We start from the raw sequence: 21,023 nt of genomic DNA, 5'->3' as shown, positions 1-21,023 counted from the left end.
GCTTAGAGTGGAAACAAAATTCAGTAGGACTATCCCTGTGCTTCTCCTTAAGTGTGTGCTTAAATGCTTTCCTGGATCTGGACTCCTAGTTCAAACCTTGCATTGTCAAAGCGCTTCTGGGAGCGTCAGCCACCAAACTACTCCCATTCACTTCAATGGGAATGACAAATCTTTGAAAACTTAGGGAGAAGCATTTTCTCTGAGATTCAACAGCACTCATCTTTAGCACAAAGGGATAATCCCTTTAGAGGATCAATGCTACAGTTTCGGAAGGTCAGGTATTAGTATTCAAACTTTAAGCCATTGCCCACCCCCATAATCTCTTTGTTGTCAATTCACGTTTCCAAACTGAGAAATATCACACATACCCCAACAGAAATGATAATAGGTCCTTTGATTAGCCACCAGTAAGGCGAGCCTTGGTTAATATCCCAGCATCTGGAAAAGTAGCACTTAAATTAACATAGATATACATGGTCACTGGAATACGGTTACATGGAGAAAGCACACATTAGGGTCAATGGAATTATGAGCAGACCTATTACAGCCTCATTTTAAGATAGAATAGAAGAATAGAGCTATCCAAACCCCTGCAACTTGGCTTTGTAGAGTCTAGGTTCCATAAATATTATCCTACAAGTAGCAAAATGACAAAATTATCACTGACTCTTATGCACCAAGTGATGGCCAGAAATCTATTGCTTCCTGGTTGAAAATATGCCTGACAGCAGGTTATAAGGGCTGTTGCTGAAAGCCAAATCAAAAACACCACTGTTATTTGAAGATCTCTTTTTGACCTATGGGACATTGTCTTTGTAGCAGGAAGAGAGCCTGAGACATAAGCCCTTGTATTAGAGGTCTGGTATGAGGCCTGAACTAAAGTAGTGGTTAAAACTTTGCTGATATGAAGCAAAGTCGGGCTGTGAGCAAGAGGCAGGCCCTGCTCACCGAATTTGTCAAGAACAGGGTGGATATTGCAGAAATGCACATTTTAAAGAAGTACTAGTTACAGTGTGCTTATGCAAACACATTTCAATATTAAGCGCCACCCCAACATTCCAATATTAAAGATGGTACAAGAACATTCCCCAAAAATAACAGGAATAAGGTCAAAATGACAGTACATAATAAAAATGTTTTAACTAAACCAACATGTGCAAAACGATAAGTAATAGTGAGCAACTTTAGGGAGCAGTTGCTAACTTGTTTGTACTGGGGTATAAAGATGTATTTTAAAGGGAATATTTTGGGCCCGCCTATGGAGCAACGGAAAGGCCCGCCGCTCACTAAGCTGTGTCCACTGTCACGGGCATACATGTCTTCGTATCCTCGTAAAGTCTGCGAGGTGTTAGTACCGTGCTTCGTCAACAATAAACCTGGCCAGGCGCCTTCGCTAAAAACTGAGTCTGTGGATTTATGGGGTAGTTTAATTAAGGTCCGCTATCTGCGCAGAGCTGGGACAACATGCTAAATGAACACACACATGCAGCCAACCTCCGACCACATTGGTGACCCTGACCGCTATCAGTAATAGCGCCACTTTATAAGGCTATATAAGTATCTCAGGCTTCTGATGATATCAGCTTTGCTCCTCAATTATCATTACTTCATCTGAATCCCTTGATTTCCCTGAAGCACAATACTTCAAGGTTTTGATTATAACGTTTGCAAAAGCAAGTGCTATAGAAAAGGCGGTAACTCCGCTCCCGTTAGAAACATATTTTCAGTCACGTCTTTAAAAATTCTTCCATTAGCCTCAATGTTTTCATAGTCTCTGTGCAAGCAGTAAATTTGTTTTGGACAGTTTGAAATAAATCCCTTAATCCTTCTACCAGACTGGGGAAAAAAATACAAAGTAAACTTCTGGTTCTACTGAACTCAGCAGCAAAACTCCCATGGCCTTCAATGGGGCCAGGATTTCACCCATCTATATTTTCCATTATTTTTTTGTGTGTGCTCATCATTAATTTTTTTAAAAAGGAAGGGTTAAGGGCCTGATCCTCCACGGCCCTGAAACTTATGAAACCATTCACACTTATGCAAAATGGATGTAAAGATGCAAGACATTGACTTCAACAGGGCTTCACACTGGCACAGAGAAAATTGCAGGACTGGGATCAATCATAACATTAAAAGTGCAACACGGAATCTAGTATGAAACTTCAACTTACGCGGTGTCTTCAAAATACAGCTTTGCTAATATCCACACTAGGGTAAAAACCGTTGGGAAACCTGGCGAAACAATTTAATACACACTAGTTGTTGTTTTTCTGATTTCATTAATTATTCCAGATTCAATTTCCATCCTGTCTATTGCAACCCTACCAGGATAGTATGAGACAGATTAACTGACCATAGAAAATGCCCTGTGCAATGACCATTATGTCTAACAGGAACCACATTTTAACCTAACGAGGTCATGGTGAGCTGCATAAATACAATGGGAAATCTCCCGATGCACACCATGAAATGAAGTAGCCTATGGCGTTAACCAGTTAACGTTTGTGTGGGATGGATGAGTGAATATGAAAGCAATACAGTGAAGCCAGGATGGATCTGTCCCTGCAAACTATTGCTCATATGAAAAATCCTTAATCATGTGACTAGTTATCTCAACTAATGTCCCTAAAGTCAGTTTGCAAGTCCCTCCCCCTCCCAGTTTTAGGTAAGGAGTGGTGGTTTTGGCATGGGGGAGTGCTGGGGAGTGGCATTTATCCATTTCAATAATCCCTCTAAGCACTTTCCACACATCAATTAGTAAATTATCATAGTACTCTTGTAAGGTAATACCGATGGGCATGGTACAGATTAGACAGAGATAAGTTTTATTATCCTCATTTCACTGATGGAGAAATCAAGGCATGCAGATTAATGTGACTTGCTCAAGGCCACACAGGTAGCTACTGGCAGAGCCAAGATTAAATATCAGGGGTTCCTGGCTCCCCGTGATGTATCCAGCCCAAGAGATGCTGCATCCCCAGTGTCCTCATACAGTCTCCAAATTCTACAGGGTTCATACAATCATCCAAACCATAGACCCCTTTGAGGTTCATCCATTTGATAGTATACGGGCATTTACTTTGCTGTCAGGATGTTTCCATTGACCCCAATGGGCGATGGATCAAGCCCTGAAACATAATCTGATCTTTTCTAGTCTAATTTCAGGCCTCACTTACCCCATCCAAACAGAACAAGCCACCAAAAATAGCGTCTTCCATGAGGAAAGGATGATAAGAGCAGACAGTTCAGGTATAGCGCCTCTACCAGCAGCCACATGAAATTAGCCATCATAAAATAGTGACAGAAAGCCACTGATATCTTGCATTCGGTCTAAGGAGCAGGGAAGGCAAAATTTCATTATTGCGTGTTATACATATATTGTGGGTATCACAATACCACATACAAGCACGAGCAGTGGCAAGATATTAACCAGCACATTAACAATATACAAAGATATCAAATGCCACCGTAATCTCCTTTTCAAATGCTTACTGTAGAAAAGCTGCAATGGTCAATATCTTCCTCCTGGAAGAGGACCGCATCCTTAATGAAAATGGCAATAGTTTTCAAGATGAAGGTGAGAAAGAGCTGGATGTGGATGTAATTTCTGGGGCAGTGGAGTCTCCTGGAGGAATAGAAGGAAGGCCAGCAAAATGAAGTGGTGGGAGATGGGTAACTCATCTTTCACGGGTCTGGGTTTCCTTAGGGCGGGGTTGTCAAAAGCCCTCTGCTGTGACCGAGCTCTGCTCACACTGAACTCAATGGCTGAATGGACTCTGCATTTGAGAAATAACCTTCCCTGATGTAACACTGACGGTGCTAACACAGCCCCCAAGAAATGGGGAGTGGTGCAGAGAGACCCGGGAGTATCTAGACAGCTTTCTTAGCAAATTGGGCAGTGATTAATTATCTAGAGGCTGATTGGCAGAGGTGATATGCAGCTGCAGCTCAGCATCTTCAGCAAGAGCTGGGGATGCTCAGCAACTGTGAAAATCAGGCTGCATCAAAGTCTAATCCGAATCAGGTCACTCATGCCTAATCATAAAGCTCATTTCGTTTCTAGTGTGATGAGTGTTGCAGTCAAACTGAAATGCAAAATGAGTTGTGAAACAGCAGCTATTTCTGCCAGTTATTAATCTGTAAATCTCACAGCCCAGAGCTTCCAGCATCTTGCATTAACTTGATTTCTGTTTACTTTCACGGGCCCAGGGTAAATGTTCATAAACATACCTGAATGCAATAAGAACAGTCACAGCCAGGGTGAGGGAGGAGATAGATATGCTGTACCCCACAGTGTAGATGATCTTTACAGTAGAAAAATAGGAGTGCTATAAAGGAGAGAATGAACAAGTCATATAGGTTTTAATGCAAATAGAAGGAAAAGAAGCGACACAGAATCTGGTGGGTTTGCTTTGTTGTTCACCAGAACCTTTTCTGTGGCCTCAGTTCACACCCCTGACCTTCACTTTTTGAGGGTTCATGTGATCTCAAAACAAAACTCAGCTGGAATCCTTTAACTGGGCTTCATATCTAAACCTTTTACAGGTTTCAGAGTAGCAGCCGTGTTAGTCTGTATCTGCAAAAAGAACAGGAGGACTTGTGGCACCTTAGAGACTAACAAATTTATTAGAGCATAAGCTTTCGTGGGCTACAGCCCACTTCATTGGATGGATAGAATGGAATATATAGTAAGAAGATATATATATACATACAGATAAGTTGGAAGTTGCCATACAAACTGTAAGAGGATAATTAGTTAAGATGAGCTATTATCAGCAGGAGAAAAAAACTTTTGTAGTGATAATCAAGATCTAAACCTTGAAGAACAGTAAACTCTGCATGGTTTTGCTGAAAAACCACAAGAGGGCCTAGGATGGCTTGAAATTGGGTCCAAGTTAACTCAAAAGATTTTAGAAATTTTTCAAGTCTTTTCACAAAACTGTGCTGGCTTTCAGGCTTATAATGATCTCTGAAATCAGGCAAGTTTGGCCCAGTTTGGGTTTCTTGACAAAATTTCAACCTGACTCTCTTTGTGACTATATTGTTATACCACGACTGGTCTACATTAATCCTTCCTATAAGTCACCACTCACTCATTTACTAACCCAAAATATTCTTGTTTTGATAAAATGTTCAGATAATTACGGCAGAAGTTCAAGGTAAACAATGGTAGAAGGTCCAGGGAGATGGGTAACAAGGAGGGAAGGCTGAATCTCATGATGTGCAAGGTTTTGTGATCCTCTCAAACTATATTTTTAGGGGATTCCGAATGGCAGTAATTTGAGTTCACAAAGCTTTGTCTGCTACAGTTTAAAGCCACATTTGTTTTGTGAGAACAATTCAATTTTTAAAACCCCCTGGGTGACATCCTGACCCCACTGAACTAATTGGAAGAAGTCCCATTCACTTCAAGGGGGTGTGGATTTAACATCAGATTTTCCTAAATTGCAGGCAGACTAGAGCCTTGTATTAGAGATAGAGGTAATTCCTCAAAAGCTTGGCTGGCACTAATGGCTGCCTTATGTATGATATACACCGCACAATGTATCACTTTGTCCTATGACTGGAGAGCTGTAAATGGGCCAGTTCACCTGGACTGATCCCTTAGAATTTAACTACTAAGGTGCCACAAGTACTCCCTTTCTTTTTACGGATACAGACTAACACGGCTGCTACTCTGAAACTTAACTACTTATGCTGTTCCTCATTGTATTTAGCTGTGACACTCTGAGTACCTTTTCCATGCCTGAAGAAGAGCTCTGTGTAACTCAAAAGCTTGTCTCTCTGACCAACAGAAGGTGGTCCAATACAAGATATCACCTCACCCACCTTGTCTCCCTAATATCCTGAGACTGACACAGCTACAACAACACTGCAAACATTAATTTTTTCATCATTTTTTTTCTCTCTCTCTCTCTTTACTTTTTTTCAACCTTGCCCTATCTGTATTTCACTGTTTGTGTTTTGTTCCTATTTCCACCCTATTTGTCTACTGGATATTTTCTCCCTATATCCCCAAACTCAACTTTTCCCATGTACAAGAACAACCTAATAGTGCTTGAATTAAAATCCAGCTTTTTTCAGGCATCGTGTTTGAGTGGGTAGGTAGCTGGCCAAACTAACTTCATCCCTCTCAAGAGGAAGCAGCAAATAAAAGTAGACGTGGACCCAAGATGCAGAGTTTGGATCCGAATCCAAACTTTCCCTAAGTCTGGAAGTATCTGTCTCTTAGGTCCCATTTTGATTTTATTGTATAGATATTGTCACCCTGGGCAGCCTTTGCAGGAGCACACCTCCATGTTGGAAAGGAAAGCTGGTTAGAATCTCTAGTGCTATCTCTCAATAAAATTTAAGCAATAATTATTGTCTGATTTTCAGAAGAGCTAAGCAGCACTGAAATAAGAGGGGGCAGCAGATCCTTTGCTCCTAATAGGGTTCATATTGTGTCTACCACTGAGTGGCGAAACACTAGATTGCATTTAGCCAGTTAGCAAAGCCCTGTGGAGCAGTTCTTACTCAGTGTGTGTATTTATCCAGCTAAAACTCAAACACGGGATCCTCAGCAGCAAATCCACCAGGTGAATCAATGAGGAACTATCTCATGAGCAAGTGTGTCAAAGCTGAGGTTAGGTCATCCTAGCTGGCAGCCATTCCTTGCAAATCAGATAGGAAAGAAAGTCCATATAAAGCAATAATCCAATTCCCAAGTGGATAAACAAGCAGGCCAAAGAGTCAACCTAGGTGAAAGAACAGGGCACCTGCCAAAGAAAACAGCAGGCTCATGCTATGTTTGTTTTTGCACTAGAAGTGCAAGGAATAAATAAAAAGAAGGGAAAAGAACATTTCAAGAGTTGCATTTCTGCATGATAGATCAGCCAGCTGGAAAGCAAGGTCCAAGTTAAACAGCCTGCTGACAAACAGTGAAGAAATAAAGTGAAGATGACAACAAAAGTCCATCCAACCCATATGGAATGGACTATTCACTAAGCTCTTGCTGACAGGTGAAATTAACTTCAATAAGTAAAACAGAATCTTGTTTTCATTCGCTCAGTTAGCACCATTTGCTGGGCACAAACAGCAAGGGTCCGATTCCCTGCTGTTTTCTACCAGTTTTACCCTAATGGAGAGACTTCTGATTGACTTCAGTGGAGTTACTCCTGATTTACACCTGAATAAGTGAGAGAAGAATCAGCAACAAAGCCAGGTTGACACACAGGTTTTGAACGAGTTTTGTTCCTATGTCCACTTATATCAGGTAGGGTTCTGATTTTTTTACTGATATGGAGACACCAATACAACCCTAACGTATGTCTATTCCAGGAGAGCTTCACCAGTATGGGAAGGAAAGGCTATGGCTAGGCTATGTCAGCAAAGCACTCCTAGTGTGGATGCAGCTTATACCAGCAAAAATGTGGTTTGCGCTGGAGTTGAAAAACCACCTCCCCTGAGCAAAACAAGCTATACCAGTCAGAGTGCAGCTTTCCTGGTGTAACTATCTACACGAGGGGCCTTCTGCCAGACCTGGCCTAGGGTGGATGCAATGATACTGTTATTAAGGTGCCTTATACCAGTAGCACTTATTCCCCTTCCTGTGCAAAAATAGCTACACGAGCAGAAGCACATTTATAGGTAAGCACAAGGTGTAGTTAAAATGGGAAACATTTTCTGTGCACACAAGATTGAAGTGACAATGGTTTTGGGAATCAAACTGACAAAACGTGCCAAATACTAATCTAAATTACACAGGTGTAAATCCAGAGTAACTCTGTTGAAGTCAATGGATTTACACCTATGTAATAGAGACCAGAATCTGAGCATGGTATTTTTCTTAAGCCCAGAATTCCTTTTGCTTTGTTATGGGTGCTTATTTTTTTCTTTACATGATTTGCTTTCTTCAAACTAGATGAGGAGCAGAAATGCAGCATCTTCTGGTTAACTGATTCAATTTGCCTTGAGTCTGAAATTCTGGTGAAAAAAGGGCATGTTTGCTACCGGCAGCAGGGCAGCAATGCTGCCGACAGCGCAGACTGATCATTGAATATAACTGAAGTATTAATCCCAGTTTTGCAAACATTTTGGACCAGATCTTCACCTGGTGTATGTCCGTGTCATTCAACGGAGTTACACGAATTTACCACACCAGAAGATCTGGACCTATATTTTTTCGGACACAGCTCTCTAGATCTATTAGGTGTTTAAATGAGTGCTCTCTTCATCTGTATAATAAATGTCATTAATAATTTCACCGAGCAAGTGGGCAGAGTAAAAATACAATGGCATTTTATACTTAGTGAGAATGGTGCTGCTTCAACCAAGTTTTCATCCCCAACTTCTGAAATAGAAAGGTATATGACTAGCATCAGCACATTTCTGAATGGTATTGGTTCAGATAGACTTACTTCCTGAACTGGAATCTCATCGTTCACTGGGCAGGCAATGTGATAGGAGGGAAATGGATCAGACCAGCCATTCACTGTACAGTTTCTTCTTACCAAGCCTGCAAGAAATCCCACAGGGGCAGGGATTACCCTTTTGTTCTGTATTTGTACAGCGCCGAGCGCAAAGGAGTCCTGGTCCATGACTAGGGCTCCTGGGCACTACAGTAATACAGGTAAATAATATTAATACATTCGTTCCATGGCGAAACAGAAAGGGTCAGTAGCAGGTAGTTTGCTAAATAAGGAGCTTCAGAATGGGCAGGGGCAACAATCCTCAGTGGGTAGGAAGGACTTACATTCCTGCTACAGAAAAACACATGGGAGCAGTTCTAGGAAGAGGTACAGCTTGTGAGGTTCCCTGGACCTTCTTCCTAAAATATGTCCTGACCTGATTGGTCCAGAGAGAGGGACCCTGAAGACGCCACCACTTCCATCAGCTCAGGCTGAATCCCAAACAGCACCTGTGATGAGAGACTTCGTCTTTCTCCTCCCATCCCTCTCCCTCATGTATGTTTTTCCTTCCCCATCTCTCCTAACCCTCTCCATTTTCCTTCTGTCTAATCAGAGTCTGGCTTAACCGGCCAACTCAAGACTGTATCTTTTGCAACACCGCTGCAAGTCTGTGACCAGAAAGAGGTGAATAAAAGCAATGTCCTAACCAGTCCATGCTGGTACAATTTTGCCAGATCTTGGAATGGCTGATCAGACCAGGTGCTCTGCCCATGTTTCTCCAACAGTGAGGTTGCAAGGGAAAAGCAAAGCCAGACACAGAAGCAGCATTTTCTATTTTGCTGTTCTTTCCTCTCCCCCTCTTATGTGTGTTTGTCTTGTTTTGTCTTCTAGAAAACGTGATCGGACTTTAACAACAACAGCAATGCCAGCTTCAGCCCATCTCAACCAGAGACGACCCACACCTGCCCATAGGGGAGGGGCAGAGTGAGGACAGCGGCTTCAGCAGATGTTACTAAGCATGCTTAGTCCATGGGAGCATGCTCAGTAGACGCCAAGCAGCAAATTGTGCCCCCCTCCCCCGCACACGTTACCTCTGATCTCAACTAACTTTTTCTCTTTTCCCAAAAAATTACAGTTATTATCATCTTTAATGCCATGTAAAAGTCTGTCAGACAACAGCCTTTTCCTTCTAAAAGCTCTCTCCAGCTAAAGGGAAAGAGAACAGGGGATGTTGTTAAAATGAAAATATTATTCACTATTTTATATTTCAAATGCTTTAACTGTTTTCCCTTATTTTCTGTATCTTTAATACAAAGTGTTAAGGATTTTTAATGGTGTGTTTGCCATGGTACAAAGCATGCTGGGGCCTCTGTATACCAAACCCCAAATTTTGTTTAAAACTGTTTAATGTTGGACAGTGACAGGGTTATGTTAACACCGGATTCCATCTAAATTAATACAACACTACTTAATTTAACTCATTTTAGCATCAGTTTAGGGGATATCATTTCTAAAGTGTGAAGATTTGGAGGGCTAGGATAATATTCTCCTACTTTATAGAGGAGATTTACAGTAAAGAAAAAAGTTTAAAAAGACAAGTTATAGCTTTGTAACTGTGTGAAAGAGAGAAATAAAGATTGTACCCTCTGTCACTGTTATGTGAAGAACCATGCCTCCATGCCCTCTCCTCCTTTTATTCTAAGACAGCCATCTTTTGCAGTATCTTCAGCGAAAGAATTTTTTAATTGTAGGATTAAAATTAAATCATATGATATTTGAAAAAAAGTGTTTTAAAGCAATATTATCCCAGCCTTTTAACAATAACGTAAGCATGTTTTTACATTGAATCTCTACATTACACTCTAGAGAGGCCAAGAATAGGAAATGGCTAAATTATTTCCATAATTAAATACCGAGCATTCTGCAACCAAGAGTCAGGCCTTTGTTACATCTCAAGTCTGGCAAAGTTTTGCGTCATTGAATTGTCCAGCCTGGAAAAACATCCCCAACCAAACAAAAATATGTAAATACATTTCTCGTGTATATCATTTGAAAAGGGTGAACAAAGTTTTAGATTCCAGGGGACAGTATAAAATTTCCATCATTTACAGAGAGGCTTTACAATAAAAAATAAAATTTTAAAAGTATAGGCTTTCCTGATGAACATGAAAAATCTGAAACTAGGTTAGAAACTATACACAGACACTTGAATGTTAAAAGGCAATATCATAAAACCCCGGAGGCAAGGAGAGAGAACTCCTAGGCTAAGAGGGACAAATTCCATCCTACATATACAAGATGTGAAAAAGTCATATCCTGAGAGATGATGTATGTGTAGCCAGAGGTGCACAGGTACTAAAGGCATTAAATATGGACATTTTGCAGCTGTTTGCTGAACCAAATCAGTCAGGGAGTTCACTCATATTACAGATAATCAAGAGCCATTGGTTCTGGAATCTATCACTTTTGATGACAAAACGCCTGCCTGGAGAATGAAATTGTATATCCATGGCAAGACTATTAGCTTTAAAATTGACTTAGGAGTTAGCATCACAGTTATCTCAGAAGGAACTTACAATCACCTTCAACATTGCCCAAAGCTGATGTCACCTGACAGAGCACCTGGAGGGATTTTGAACTGCATGAGCTAGTTCACCACAGAAACAATTTTCAACGACAAAAGCTATGCATGCAGAGTGTATGTGATCAAAGGACCACAGAACAAAAGCCTTCTCAGCTGCAGCATGGCAGCCATGATGGGCCTAGTGAGAAAGGTGGAAGAACTCAATGTAATATTTGTTGATACTGGACTTTAGAAAGGAGATCCAGTACAACTAACATTAACAGACAATGCTAAGCCATATAGTGTACATACACCTCCCAGGACCCTTAACCCATTATTTCATAAAGTGGAAACTGAGTTAAAGAGAATGGAGTGTATTGGCATAATCAAGAAAATCTCTGAGCCAGCAGTATGGTGTGCCCAAATGGTACCATTTATAAAGAAAAATGTAAAAATACGAATCTGTGTGGATCTTAAAAGATTTAATGAAGCAGTTGTGAGAGAAAAATATATCCTTCCAACACTGGATGACTTTCTCCCCAAAGTGAAAGGATATACAGTATTCTCTAAGTCGGATGCCTCGAGTGGATTCTGCCAAATTCCTTTAGCCAAAGAAAGTGCTAAACTAACTACATTTATCACATCTTTTGGGAGATTTTGCTTATGAAGATCACCTTTTTGGATTAATAGTGCACCTGAAATTTTCCAAAGAAAGATGGCAGAACTGTGAACGAACACAAATGGAGCTGTAGTCTTCATGGCCAATATTCTGATAGATGGATCTTTGGTGGAAGAACAGTACAAAACCCTCAACAAAGTCCTAAGCTTAACCAGTCATTCTGAACCACAACTAAACAAGGAAAAGTGCATTTTCTGTGTACCCCAAATCCAGTTTTGGGGATGGACAATAAACGAAGATGGAATCAGTCCTAGCCCTGAGAAAGTAAAAGCAATTCGAGAATGGCATGCACCAACAAATGTACAAGAACCGAGACGTATACTGGGAATGGTAAATTACCTTGGTCAATATCTACAAGACCTTTCAACAGCAACAAACCACTGTCTGAACTGTTAATGTCCAACACATCTTGCCTATGGGGGCCAAACCCAGAAATTGCCTTTGATAAGGTAAAAGAAATTATCTCAACGACTCCAGTTCTCAAGTACGAGCATGTGAACCAACCCACAATGGTCAGTGCAGATACAAGCAGCTATGGCCTAGGTGGTGCATTGTTGCTACAACCTGGCTGAGAGTGGAAGCCAATTGCATTTTGTTCTCACATGCTTACAGAAGCAGAAAATCGATATGCACAGATTGAAAAGGAGTGCCTGACAAGCGTATGGGCATGTGAGAACTTTTACAGATATCTGTGTGGACTGGATTCGTTTACATGGATAACAGACCTTAAACTACTTATAACCCTGATCAACTGAAAAGTCCTGGATCAAGCACCACTGAAATGCCAACATCTATTGCTAAGGGTTATGTGATTTAACTCAATTGCTAGGTATGTTCCTGGGAAAATCTAGTAGTAGCAGGCACTCTGTCATAGAGCTCAGCATTGCACTCAGCTACCCGTGAGCTCAAGGATGATATAACAGCTGATGTGAATGCTGTGGACCAGTGTCATAAAAGAGGCTACTCCAGCTACAAAAAGCAACCTTGACAGACAAGCAACTTCAGGAAGGTCTAAGTTACATTGAGGCAGCTGGCCCAAGTATTTAAAGGACACTAAGGAGGTAACATGAGACAGCTTTGTGGTGTGTTAAGCAAGTCAAATGGACTCGTGATTAAAGGCAATTACATCATAATTCCAGATTAAATGAGAGGAGAATTTCTAAACCTCACCCATGAAGGACATCAAGGATTAACTAAACTCTGTGAATGGACAACCAGTCAATGTGGTGGCAGGGCATCAGAAAGGACATAAACGATAAAGTTGCTGCATGTGAATGTTGCAGAACTAGCAGCCCAACACAACATAAAGAATCTTTAACAACATCTCCAACAGAGAGACTTGGGAAGAGACTAGCTGTAGATTTACGTACATTCAGAGGACAGCATTGCCTGGTCATTGTGAACTATTTTTCCAGTTATTAGAAATAATGTACTTGAAAGACATAACATGTTGCAATGTTATCAAGAAAAATGAAGTGCACTTTTGCTCACTTCAGTATTCCAGAACAACTAGGAACGGGCAATGGACCATAACTTGCTGCAGCAGAATTTAAGTCATTTTGAACTAAATACGATTTTAACCATATTAGTAGCAGCCCACATTACCCACAAATGAATGGAGAGGGTGAGAGAGCTGTACAGACAGCCAAGAAAATCCCAAAGCAGGAAGATCCATTCCTCACTCTTCTGAGTTACAGATCAACACCAGTAGCAGCAACTGGATATAGTCTAGCACAACACCTGATGGGACGACAACTCGGAACTACTGTTCTAACTTGTGAGAGGAATCTGTCTCCAAAGTGGCCAGACATGAAGAGAGTAGCCAAATTGGATAAAAAGGTTAAAAAGAGCTTATGAACACTTTTAAAAATACTATCACTCAATTGGACAACTGCCATGTCTAGAACCTGGTGACCACTTTCGTGTCAGACTGGATGGAGGAAAAGAACAGACAACTCCAGCTGTCATAAAGAAAAAGAATTTAGCACCCAGATCATATGTGATCCATGTTAGGATATAGATATTCAGGCCTGTCTGCAAAGGCCTGTACTTTAAGAATTTAGGTGTATTCTTATCACTTGGCTAGTTATAGAGGTACAAAAGAGAATCAAAATCACTGTCTGCCGGTGTAAGGGCCTTCTATTACTGTGACAGTCTGGGGCCCTGTTCTTAGGCTAAGGCCTTTAGCTAAGCAACAGAGGCAGCTATAAACTGGGAAGCGACCGGTCACATCCTCACATTCCAAACTAGTCACATTGAAATAAGATGCTATTGGGCTGTTAGGAATAGAATCCTGTCCTGATAGTGCCTATCACCTCCAGAGAAAGGGAAGTGCCTAGAAAATGTAAAAGGAAACTTAGTTTGATAGCATCCTGTCTGGCAAGAACTCACTTATCAATAGCTGGGATGTGAAATCCTCACTTCTGTATTGTTTTGTCATTATAGTTCCCACTTTGCTATTGTTTGTCTATATAATCTCTGTCTGGTTCTGTGATTGTTCCTGTCTGCTGTATAATTAATTTTGCTGGGTGTAAACTAATTAAGGTGGTGGGATATAATTGGTTACATAATCATGTTACAATATGTTAGGATTGGTTAGTTAAATTTCAGGAAAATGATTGCTTAAGGTATAACTAAGCAGAACTCAAGTTTTACTATATAATCTGTAGTCAATGAGGAAGTGAGTGGGCGTGGGTGGGAGGAGATGGGTGTGTGGGTGGGGGAGATGGGAACAGGGAATGGGGTTGCAGAAATTGAAATCATGTTTTGCTAAAGGGGGAAATGGGACCAGGGAATGGGGGTAAGGAAATTGGAATCATGTTTTGCTAAAGAGGGGAAATGGGAACAGGGAATGGGGGTAAGGAAATTGGAATAATGTTTGGCTAAGGGCAGGTATAGGAACAGGGACACAGGTGTAAGGCTCTGTGGTGTCAGAGCTGGGAAGGAGGATACTAAGGAAGGAAACTGGAATCATGCTTGCTGGAAGTTCACCCCAATAAACATTGAATTGTTTGCACCTTTGGACTTCGGGTATTGTTGCTCTCTGTTCATGCGAGAAGGACCAGGAAAGTAAGTGGGTGAAGGAATAAGCCCCCTAACAATCGATACTAACAGTGGAGAGTTCAACAGAAACTGTTGCCAGCTACAGTTTGTTCCTCAGAAAGAACAATCAACAGAGTAAACTCTACAGATGGCCAAAGTGGCTCACAAAGAAGACAACTTAGAGATTCCAAACCAACCACTGCCAGTCATTACAACTAATGGACAGCCAGAATACCAAGTTGACACACATTTGGGTCACATAATTAGAAAAAAAGTATTTTTCAGAGACGTGCCACAGGCTGATAAGTAATGAACTTTAAAGACAGTGTGAGGGTATAAATATTGTAAATGGTAGGAATGTAGAACTTAAAGGGGGAGATGTAATGGAATGTTAACTCTATTATCTGTTCAACCACTATGTGGTGTAAAATATCTTATTTAAACTAACCTTAACCATGCCTGGCAGAGCATTAAAGTATTTTATGATGAACACAGCTGGCGTATATAAGTGAGCTCTGTAGCCAAAAGTACACAACAGTTTGTTTTGAAAGATTTGCCTACATGCATTGCTTCGCATACAAAAAAGCCCAACCAAACAAAAACTTCTCTAAAGTTTCTCTAAAGGCTGACAAAGGAGGTGCTGTCGTCATCATGAATAGGTCGGAATATGAACAAGAGGCTGCTAGACAGCTCTCCAACACCACTTTTTACAAGCCATTACCCTCTGATCCCACTGAGGGTTACCAAAAAAAACTACACCATCTGCTCAAGAAACTCCCTGAAAAAGCACAAGAACAAATCCGCACAGACACACCCCTAGAACCCCGACTAGGGGTATTCTATCTGCTACCCAAGATCCATAAACCTGGAAACCCTGGATGCCCCATCATCTCAGGCATTGGCACCCTGACAGCAGGATTGTCTGGCTATGTAGACTCCCTCTTCAGGCCCTACGCTACCAGCACTCCCAGCTATCTTCGAGACACCACTGACTTCCTGAGGAAACTACAATCCATCGGTGATCTTCCTGAAAACACCATCCTGGCCACTATGGATGTAGAAGCCCTCTACACCAAGATTCCACACAAAAATGGACTACAAGCCGTCAGGAACAGTATCCCCGATAATGTTACGGCAAACCTGGTGGCTAAACTTTGTGACTTTGTCCTCACCCATAACTATTTCACATTTGGGGGCAATGTATACCTTCAAATCAGCGGCACTGCTATGGGTACCCACATGGCCCCACAGTATGCCAACATTTTTATGGCTGACTTAGAACAACGCTTCCTCAGCTCTCATCCCCTAATGCCCCTACTCTACTTGCGCTACACTGATGACATCTTCATCATCTGGACCCATGGAAAAGAAGCCCTTGAGGAATTCCACCATGATTTCAACAATTTCCATCCCAACATCAACCTCAGCCTGGACCAGTCCACACAAGAGATCCACTTCCTGGACACTACAGTGCTAATAAACAATGGTCACATAAACAGCACATTATACCGGAAACCTACTGACCGCTATACTTACCTACATGCCTCCAGCTTTCATCCAGACCACACCACACGATCCATCGTCTACAGCCAAGCTCTATGATACAACCGCATTTGCTCCAACCCCTCAGACAGAGACAAACACCTACAAGATCTCTATTAAGCGTTCTTACAACTACAATACCCACCTGCTGAAGGGAAGAAACAGATTGACAAAGCCAGAAGAGTACCCAGAAGTTACCTACTACAGGACAGGCCAAACAAAGAAAATAACAGAACGCCACTAGCCATCACCTTCAGCCCCCCAACTAAAACCTCTCCAGCGCATCATCAAGGATCTACAATCTATCCTGAAGAATGACCCAACACTCTCACAGATCTTGGGAGACAGGCCAGTCCTCGCTTACAGACATGAACCCAACCTGAAGCAAATACTCACCAGCAACCACACACCACACAACAAAAACACTAACCCAGGAACCTATCCTTGCAACAAAGCCTGTTGCCAACTGTGTCCACATATCGATTCAGGGGACACATCAGCCACACTATCAGAGGCTCGTTCACCTGCGCATCTACCAATGTGATATATGCCATCATGTGCCAGCAATGCCCCTCTGCCACGTACATTGGCCAAACAGGACAGTCTCTACATAAAAAAATAAATGGACACAAATCAGACGTCAAGAATTATAACATTCAAAAACCAGTCGGCGAACACTCAATCTCTTTGGTCACTTGATTACCTACCTAAAAGTGGTTTCAGAGTAGCAGCCATGTTAGTCTGTATTCACAAGAAGAAAAGGAGTTCTTGTGGCACCTTAGAGACTAACAAATAAAAAAACTTTAAAAACAGACTCCAAGGAGAGACTGCTAAATTGGAATTAATTTGCAAACTGGATACAATTAACTTAGGCTTGAATAAAGACTGGGAGTGGATGTGACATTACACAAAGTAAAACTATTTCCCCTTGTTTATTTCCCTTCCACTGTTCTTGTAAAGTGCTGGAAATGGCCCACCTTGATTATCACTATGAAAGTCCCGTCCCCTGTCCCCCCGCTCTCCTGCTGGTAATAGCTCACCTTTCCTGATCACTCTTGTTACAGTCTGTATGGTGACACCCATTGGTTCATGTTCTCTGTGTATATAAAATCTCCCCACTGTATTTTCCACTGCATGCATCCGATGAAGTGAGCTGTAGCTCACGAAAGCTTATAGAATCATAGAATATCAGGGTTGGAAGGGACCCCAGAAGGTCATCTAGTCCAACCCCCTGCTCAAAGCAAATTTTATTATGCTCTAATAAATTTGTTATAAGGTGCCACAAGTACTCCTTTTCTTTTTACGGATACAGACTAACATGGCTGCTACTCTGAAACTTCTCTAAAGCCAGTTTACAAAGATGGGACATAGGCCTCTTAATAGGCTTAACACTTGTAAACTGCAAAGGAAGTTTTTGATTCCAGTGTACAGTAAAAAAATAAATAAATAAAAGACAAAAGCTATAGCTTCGTGACTGTATGAAGGACAGAGATAAAGGCTGTAGCCTATGGCACTGGTATCTGAAGAAACATCCCCCACCCCAAACTCCTTCCTCCTCCTTTCCTGGCTTCTTTTTAATCTAAAACTGCCATCGTCTCTGTATGCTTCTGCTAAACATAGTGTTTTAATCACATTAAATAATGCTTTAAAAATAAACTATCAGAAACTTTTAAAAGTCCCCCCCTTCCCCCCGCTTCCTCAAATCTACTCTTTAAATAATACCCTCTTCCTGTTCAGCTATGCCTTTTAACTTCTTCCCTAGTCCCATTACATTAGGGCTTGAGTCCACCACAAGGCCTCTGTTTTCAGCACTTTCTCAGGTTGTTCATCTGTATTCTACTATTCAATGCTGTAAAGTATCCAGGGTTACAGCTTGTGTAAAAGTAAAATGTAAAGTGTTAACTAAGAACAGAAAAAAATAATTCTCTAGGACCCTGTCAATGTCCAAGTATGTCATCCACCAACAATTTTGAGAATCTGATTTATTTGCTATTTCTGATAGCCCGGTGAAAAGGGATTGGAAAAATTGTCACAATTATGGGAGAAATAATGCCTCAAGAAGTTGGGGAAATCTTTTGTATTACAAATGCTTGTTCATGGTAAAGCATGACAACTAGGTTTCAGAGTAACAGCCGTGTTAGTCTGTATTCGCAAAAAGAAAAGGAGTACTTGTGGCACCTTAGAGACTAACCAACTAGCAAAGTGTGGCTACAAAATTGTTTTACTAAAACAATATTTCAGTCCTGTATCAATGCTCCCCTAAAAGGCAGGCCAGCTCTCTTCTCCCCATGCCCTGTTCTTCATGTTAAACTTTTAAAAGTTTATGGATGTTTATTTTTAAAGCTTTAGTTGATGTGATTAAAAACAGCCTGTTTAGCAGATGCACATGGCAGCTGTAGATAAAAAAAAAATGTCAGGAAAGAAGGAGGAGGAGGTGTGGGATGGGGCTGTTTCTTCAGATAAGGATGTCAGAGGCTACAGTCTGTACCTCTGTCTTTCATGCAGTCACAAAGCTATGGCTTTTGTCTTTTAAATTTTTATTTTTTTCACTGTACACTGGGATCAAAAACTTTCTTTGCAATTTACAGGTGTTGAGCCTATGAAGAGGCCTATGGCCCATCTTTGTAAACTGATGAGAAGACTTTAGAGAAGTTTTTGTTTGGTTGAGCTTTTTTGTATGCGAGGCAACCCCTTTAGGCAATGCTTTCAAAAGGAGCTATCACTATTGTTTAAAGGTTGGGCTAGTGTATCTTTTAAACATTGTGCTATGATCTGTATTCCACGCAACCGCTTCCTCTGGTTTAGACAAAAGCAAAATGTTTGAGTGGTGCGGTGGGGGCAGGAACATGTGCGAGAAGTTACGGTTTTCAGGGCACTATCCACTGTAGATTTGTATATAAGATTTTTAACTTTTATCCATCTCATAAAGCCTTTGGCTGAAAACCCCTTAAAAACCAGTCACACCAAAAAACCCAGCTACTAATATCCAAAAAAATGTTAACACCAAGGAGGGAGTGGGTGCAAGAGGTGCATGGTGTGTGTGTGTGTGTGTGTGAGAGAGAGAGAGAGAGAGAGAGAGAGTGGAGGAGGAGGGAAGGGATTGAATATCATTAAAAAAAATAATTCTTTGGTGCAAGGTGTTTGAGGGAGAGGGGACTGAATACAATTAGAAAAATTAATTCTTTGGGGCCATTTCAATGTGATAATAAATCAAATGGAAAAAAAAGTAATTGTTTTGCAGGTGGCTCTATAAAATATTGCTACACAAGTGATGAGATTGATGCATTTCGATTATACTTCAGGGCTCTTTTATCAGGGCAACCAAAATCACTTCAATTGGGCTTGACGTTTTGCACCAGTGTAGCTGCACAGTCTAGTCAATGGCTTTGCCCCGTTATTCTCTTGGGGTTCATGTTGAGTCACTGCTTTTCTTTTAGGGTTCGAGGTGCATCTTCAGGTACTAGCAAACAAAAGTTCTTGTTGCTTTTGAGGTAATTCTATAAAATATCACTCAGGCTGTACAGACAAGGATTTTAGTTGTATTTGGTTTCAGAGTAACAGCCGTGTTAGTCTGTATTCGCAAAAAGAAAAGGAGGACTTGTGGCACCTTAGAGACTAACCAATTTATTTGAGCATAAGCTTTCTTAGTCTGTATTCCCACGGTATGCATCCGATGAAGTGAGCTGTAGCTCACGAAAGCTTATGCTCAAATAAATTGGTTAGTCTCTAAGGTGCCACAAGTACTCCTTTTCTAGTTGTATTTGGGTTTTTCCTCTCAGTCAGAAATGACCAATCTTGTAGTTGTGTCCAAGCATGAATACTCCTTCTTCCTGAAGCCTTTGTGTTATATATTTGCTCTTTCTGACCTCCTAATTATATTCAATCTCCCCCCCAACACCACACCCCCCCCCCTTGTACCACTTTGCACCCATTCCCTCCTTGGTGTTAACATCTTTTGGATATTAGTAGCTGATTTCTCTGGTGCAACGGGCTTGTCCTGCTGGTTATTAAGGGGCTTTCAGCAGAAAGCTTTATGAGATGGATCAAGGATAAACCTAAGACTCCCAGAGCAGGAAATGAAACTGCAGATGAAAGGGATTTGCCTTATCCTTCGTTTATAACTAACGTGTCAGGCGCTGCCAGGGAGGCAGGAGTTTGAGCTTTGCAGATTACTTTTTCCTTTTTGAAAATGCCAAATCTAGATCTTTCCTGAAAGATCATTTTCCCCCTCCTCTCCCACATGTTTGTTTGTAGTGAGTTACAGGGACAAAGTCATCTCTGGAGTAAGTGCCTTTGACTTACCCTGGGTTGTGCCTGTTGCCATCAGTGTTGTGTTTGGCCCAGTGCATATGCCATTTTAATGACACAGTTCTGCTTCTCATCTCAACCCTTGGCCCTGAGGAACAACCACATCACTTGTGCCTCATCCTTTCATCTCATCTCACGCTTTATCATAGCTTGACGCTCTCATGATCCTGTGCTGAAATCCTGACTCAGCCAGCACTGTGGATGAACTCAACAGGAGTGTTTACACAATGGGCTGATCCCAAAGCCTGTTAAAGCCAATGGGGATCTTTCCACTGACGTCAGTGTTCTTCAGCTCAGGCCCTAAGTATGGACTACAGGACCAGGCCCCATCATGGGAGATGTGCAAGACCTCATATCAGCTGCAGATCACCTTCAGCTCCTGTTGAAATCAACCTAGTGGCAACTCTGCTTAGCGCAGCATGGCTCACTCGCATGTAAGCCACTTTCTCGGTCCCTCACTTTCATGAGCACAATGGTCACATGCACAGTTAAAATAAAT

General features: G+C 41.4%; 1 protein-coding gene across 1 annotated transcript in view; it reads right to left on the bottom strand.

Moving 5' to 3' along the window:
* Positions 1-21,023, bottom strand: part of GHRHR (growth hormone releasing hormone receptor) — a 33,789-nt gene that overhangs the window by 10,935 nt on the left and 1,831 nt on the right. The window contains exons 4-9 of the mRNA XM_084621400.1: positions 8,400-8,497; positions 4,231-4,328; positions 3,493-3,625; positions 3,177-3,330; positions 2,172-2,232; positions 369-438 (exon numbers count right to left, since the gene is read on the bottom strand). Coding sequence (XP_084477526.1) covers positions 369-438; positions 2,172-2,232; positions 3,177-3,330; positions 3,493-3,625; positions 4,231-4,328; positions 8,400-8,497 — 614 coding nt within the window. The remainder of the gene's footprint in view (positions 1-368; positions 439-2,171; positions 2,233-3,176; positions 3,331-3,492; positions 3,626-4,230; positions 4,329-8,399; positions 8,498-21,023) is intronic.

The sequence above is a fragment of the Lepidochelys olivacea genome (genome assembly GCF_965140295.1).
Source record: "Lepidochelys olivacea isolate rLepOli2 genome assembly, chromosome: 2".
In the NCBI taxonomy this organism is placed as follows: domain Eukaryota; kingdom Metazoa; phylum Chordata; order Testudines; family Cheloniidae; genus Lepidochelys; species Lepidochelys olivacea.
The sequence above is the reverse complement of the archived record's forward strand: the minus strand, read 5'-3'. Positions and strand labels throughout refer to the sequence as shown.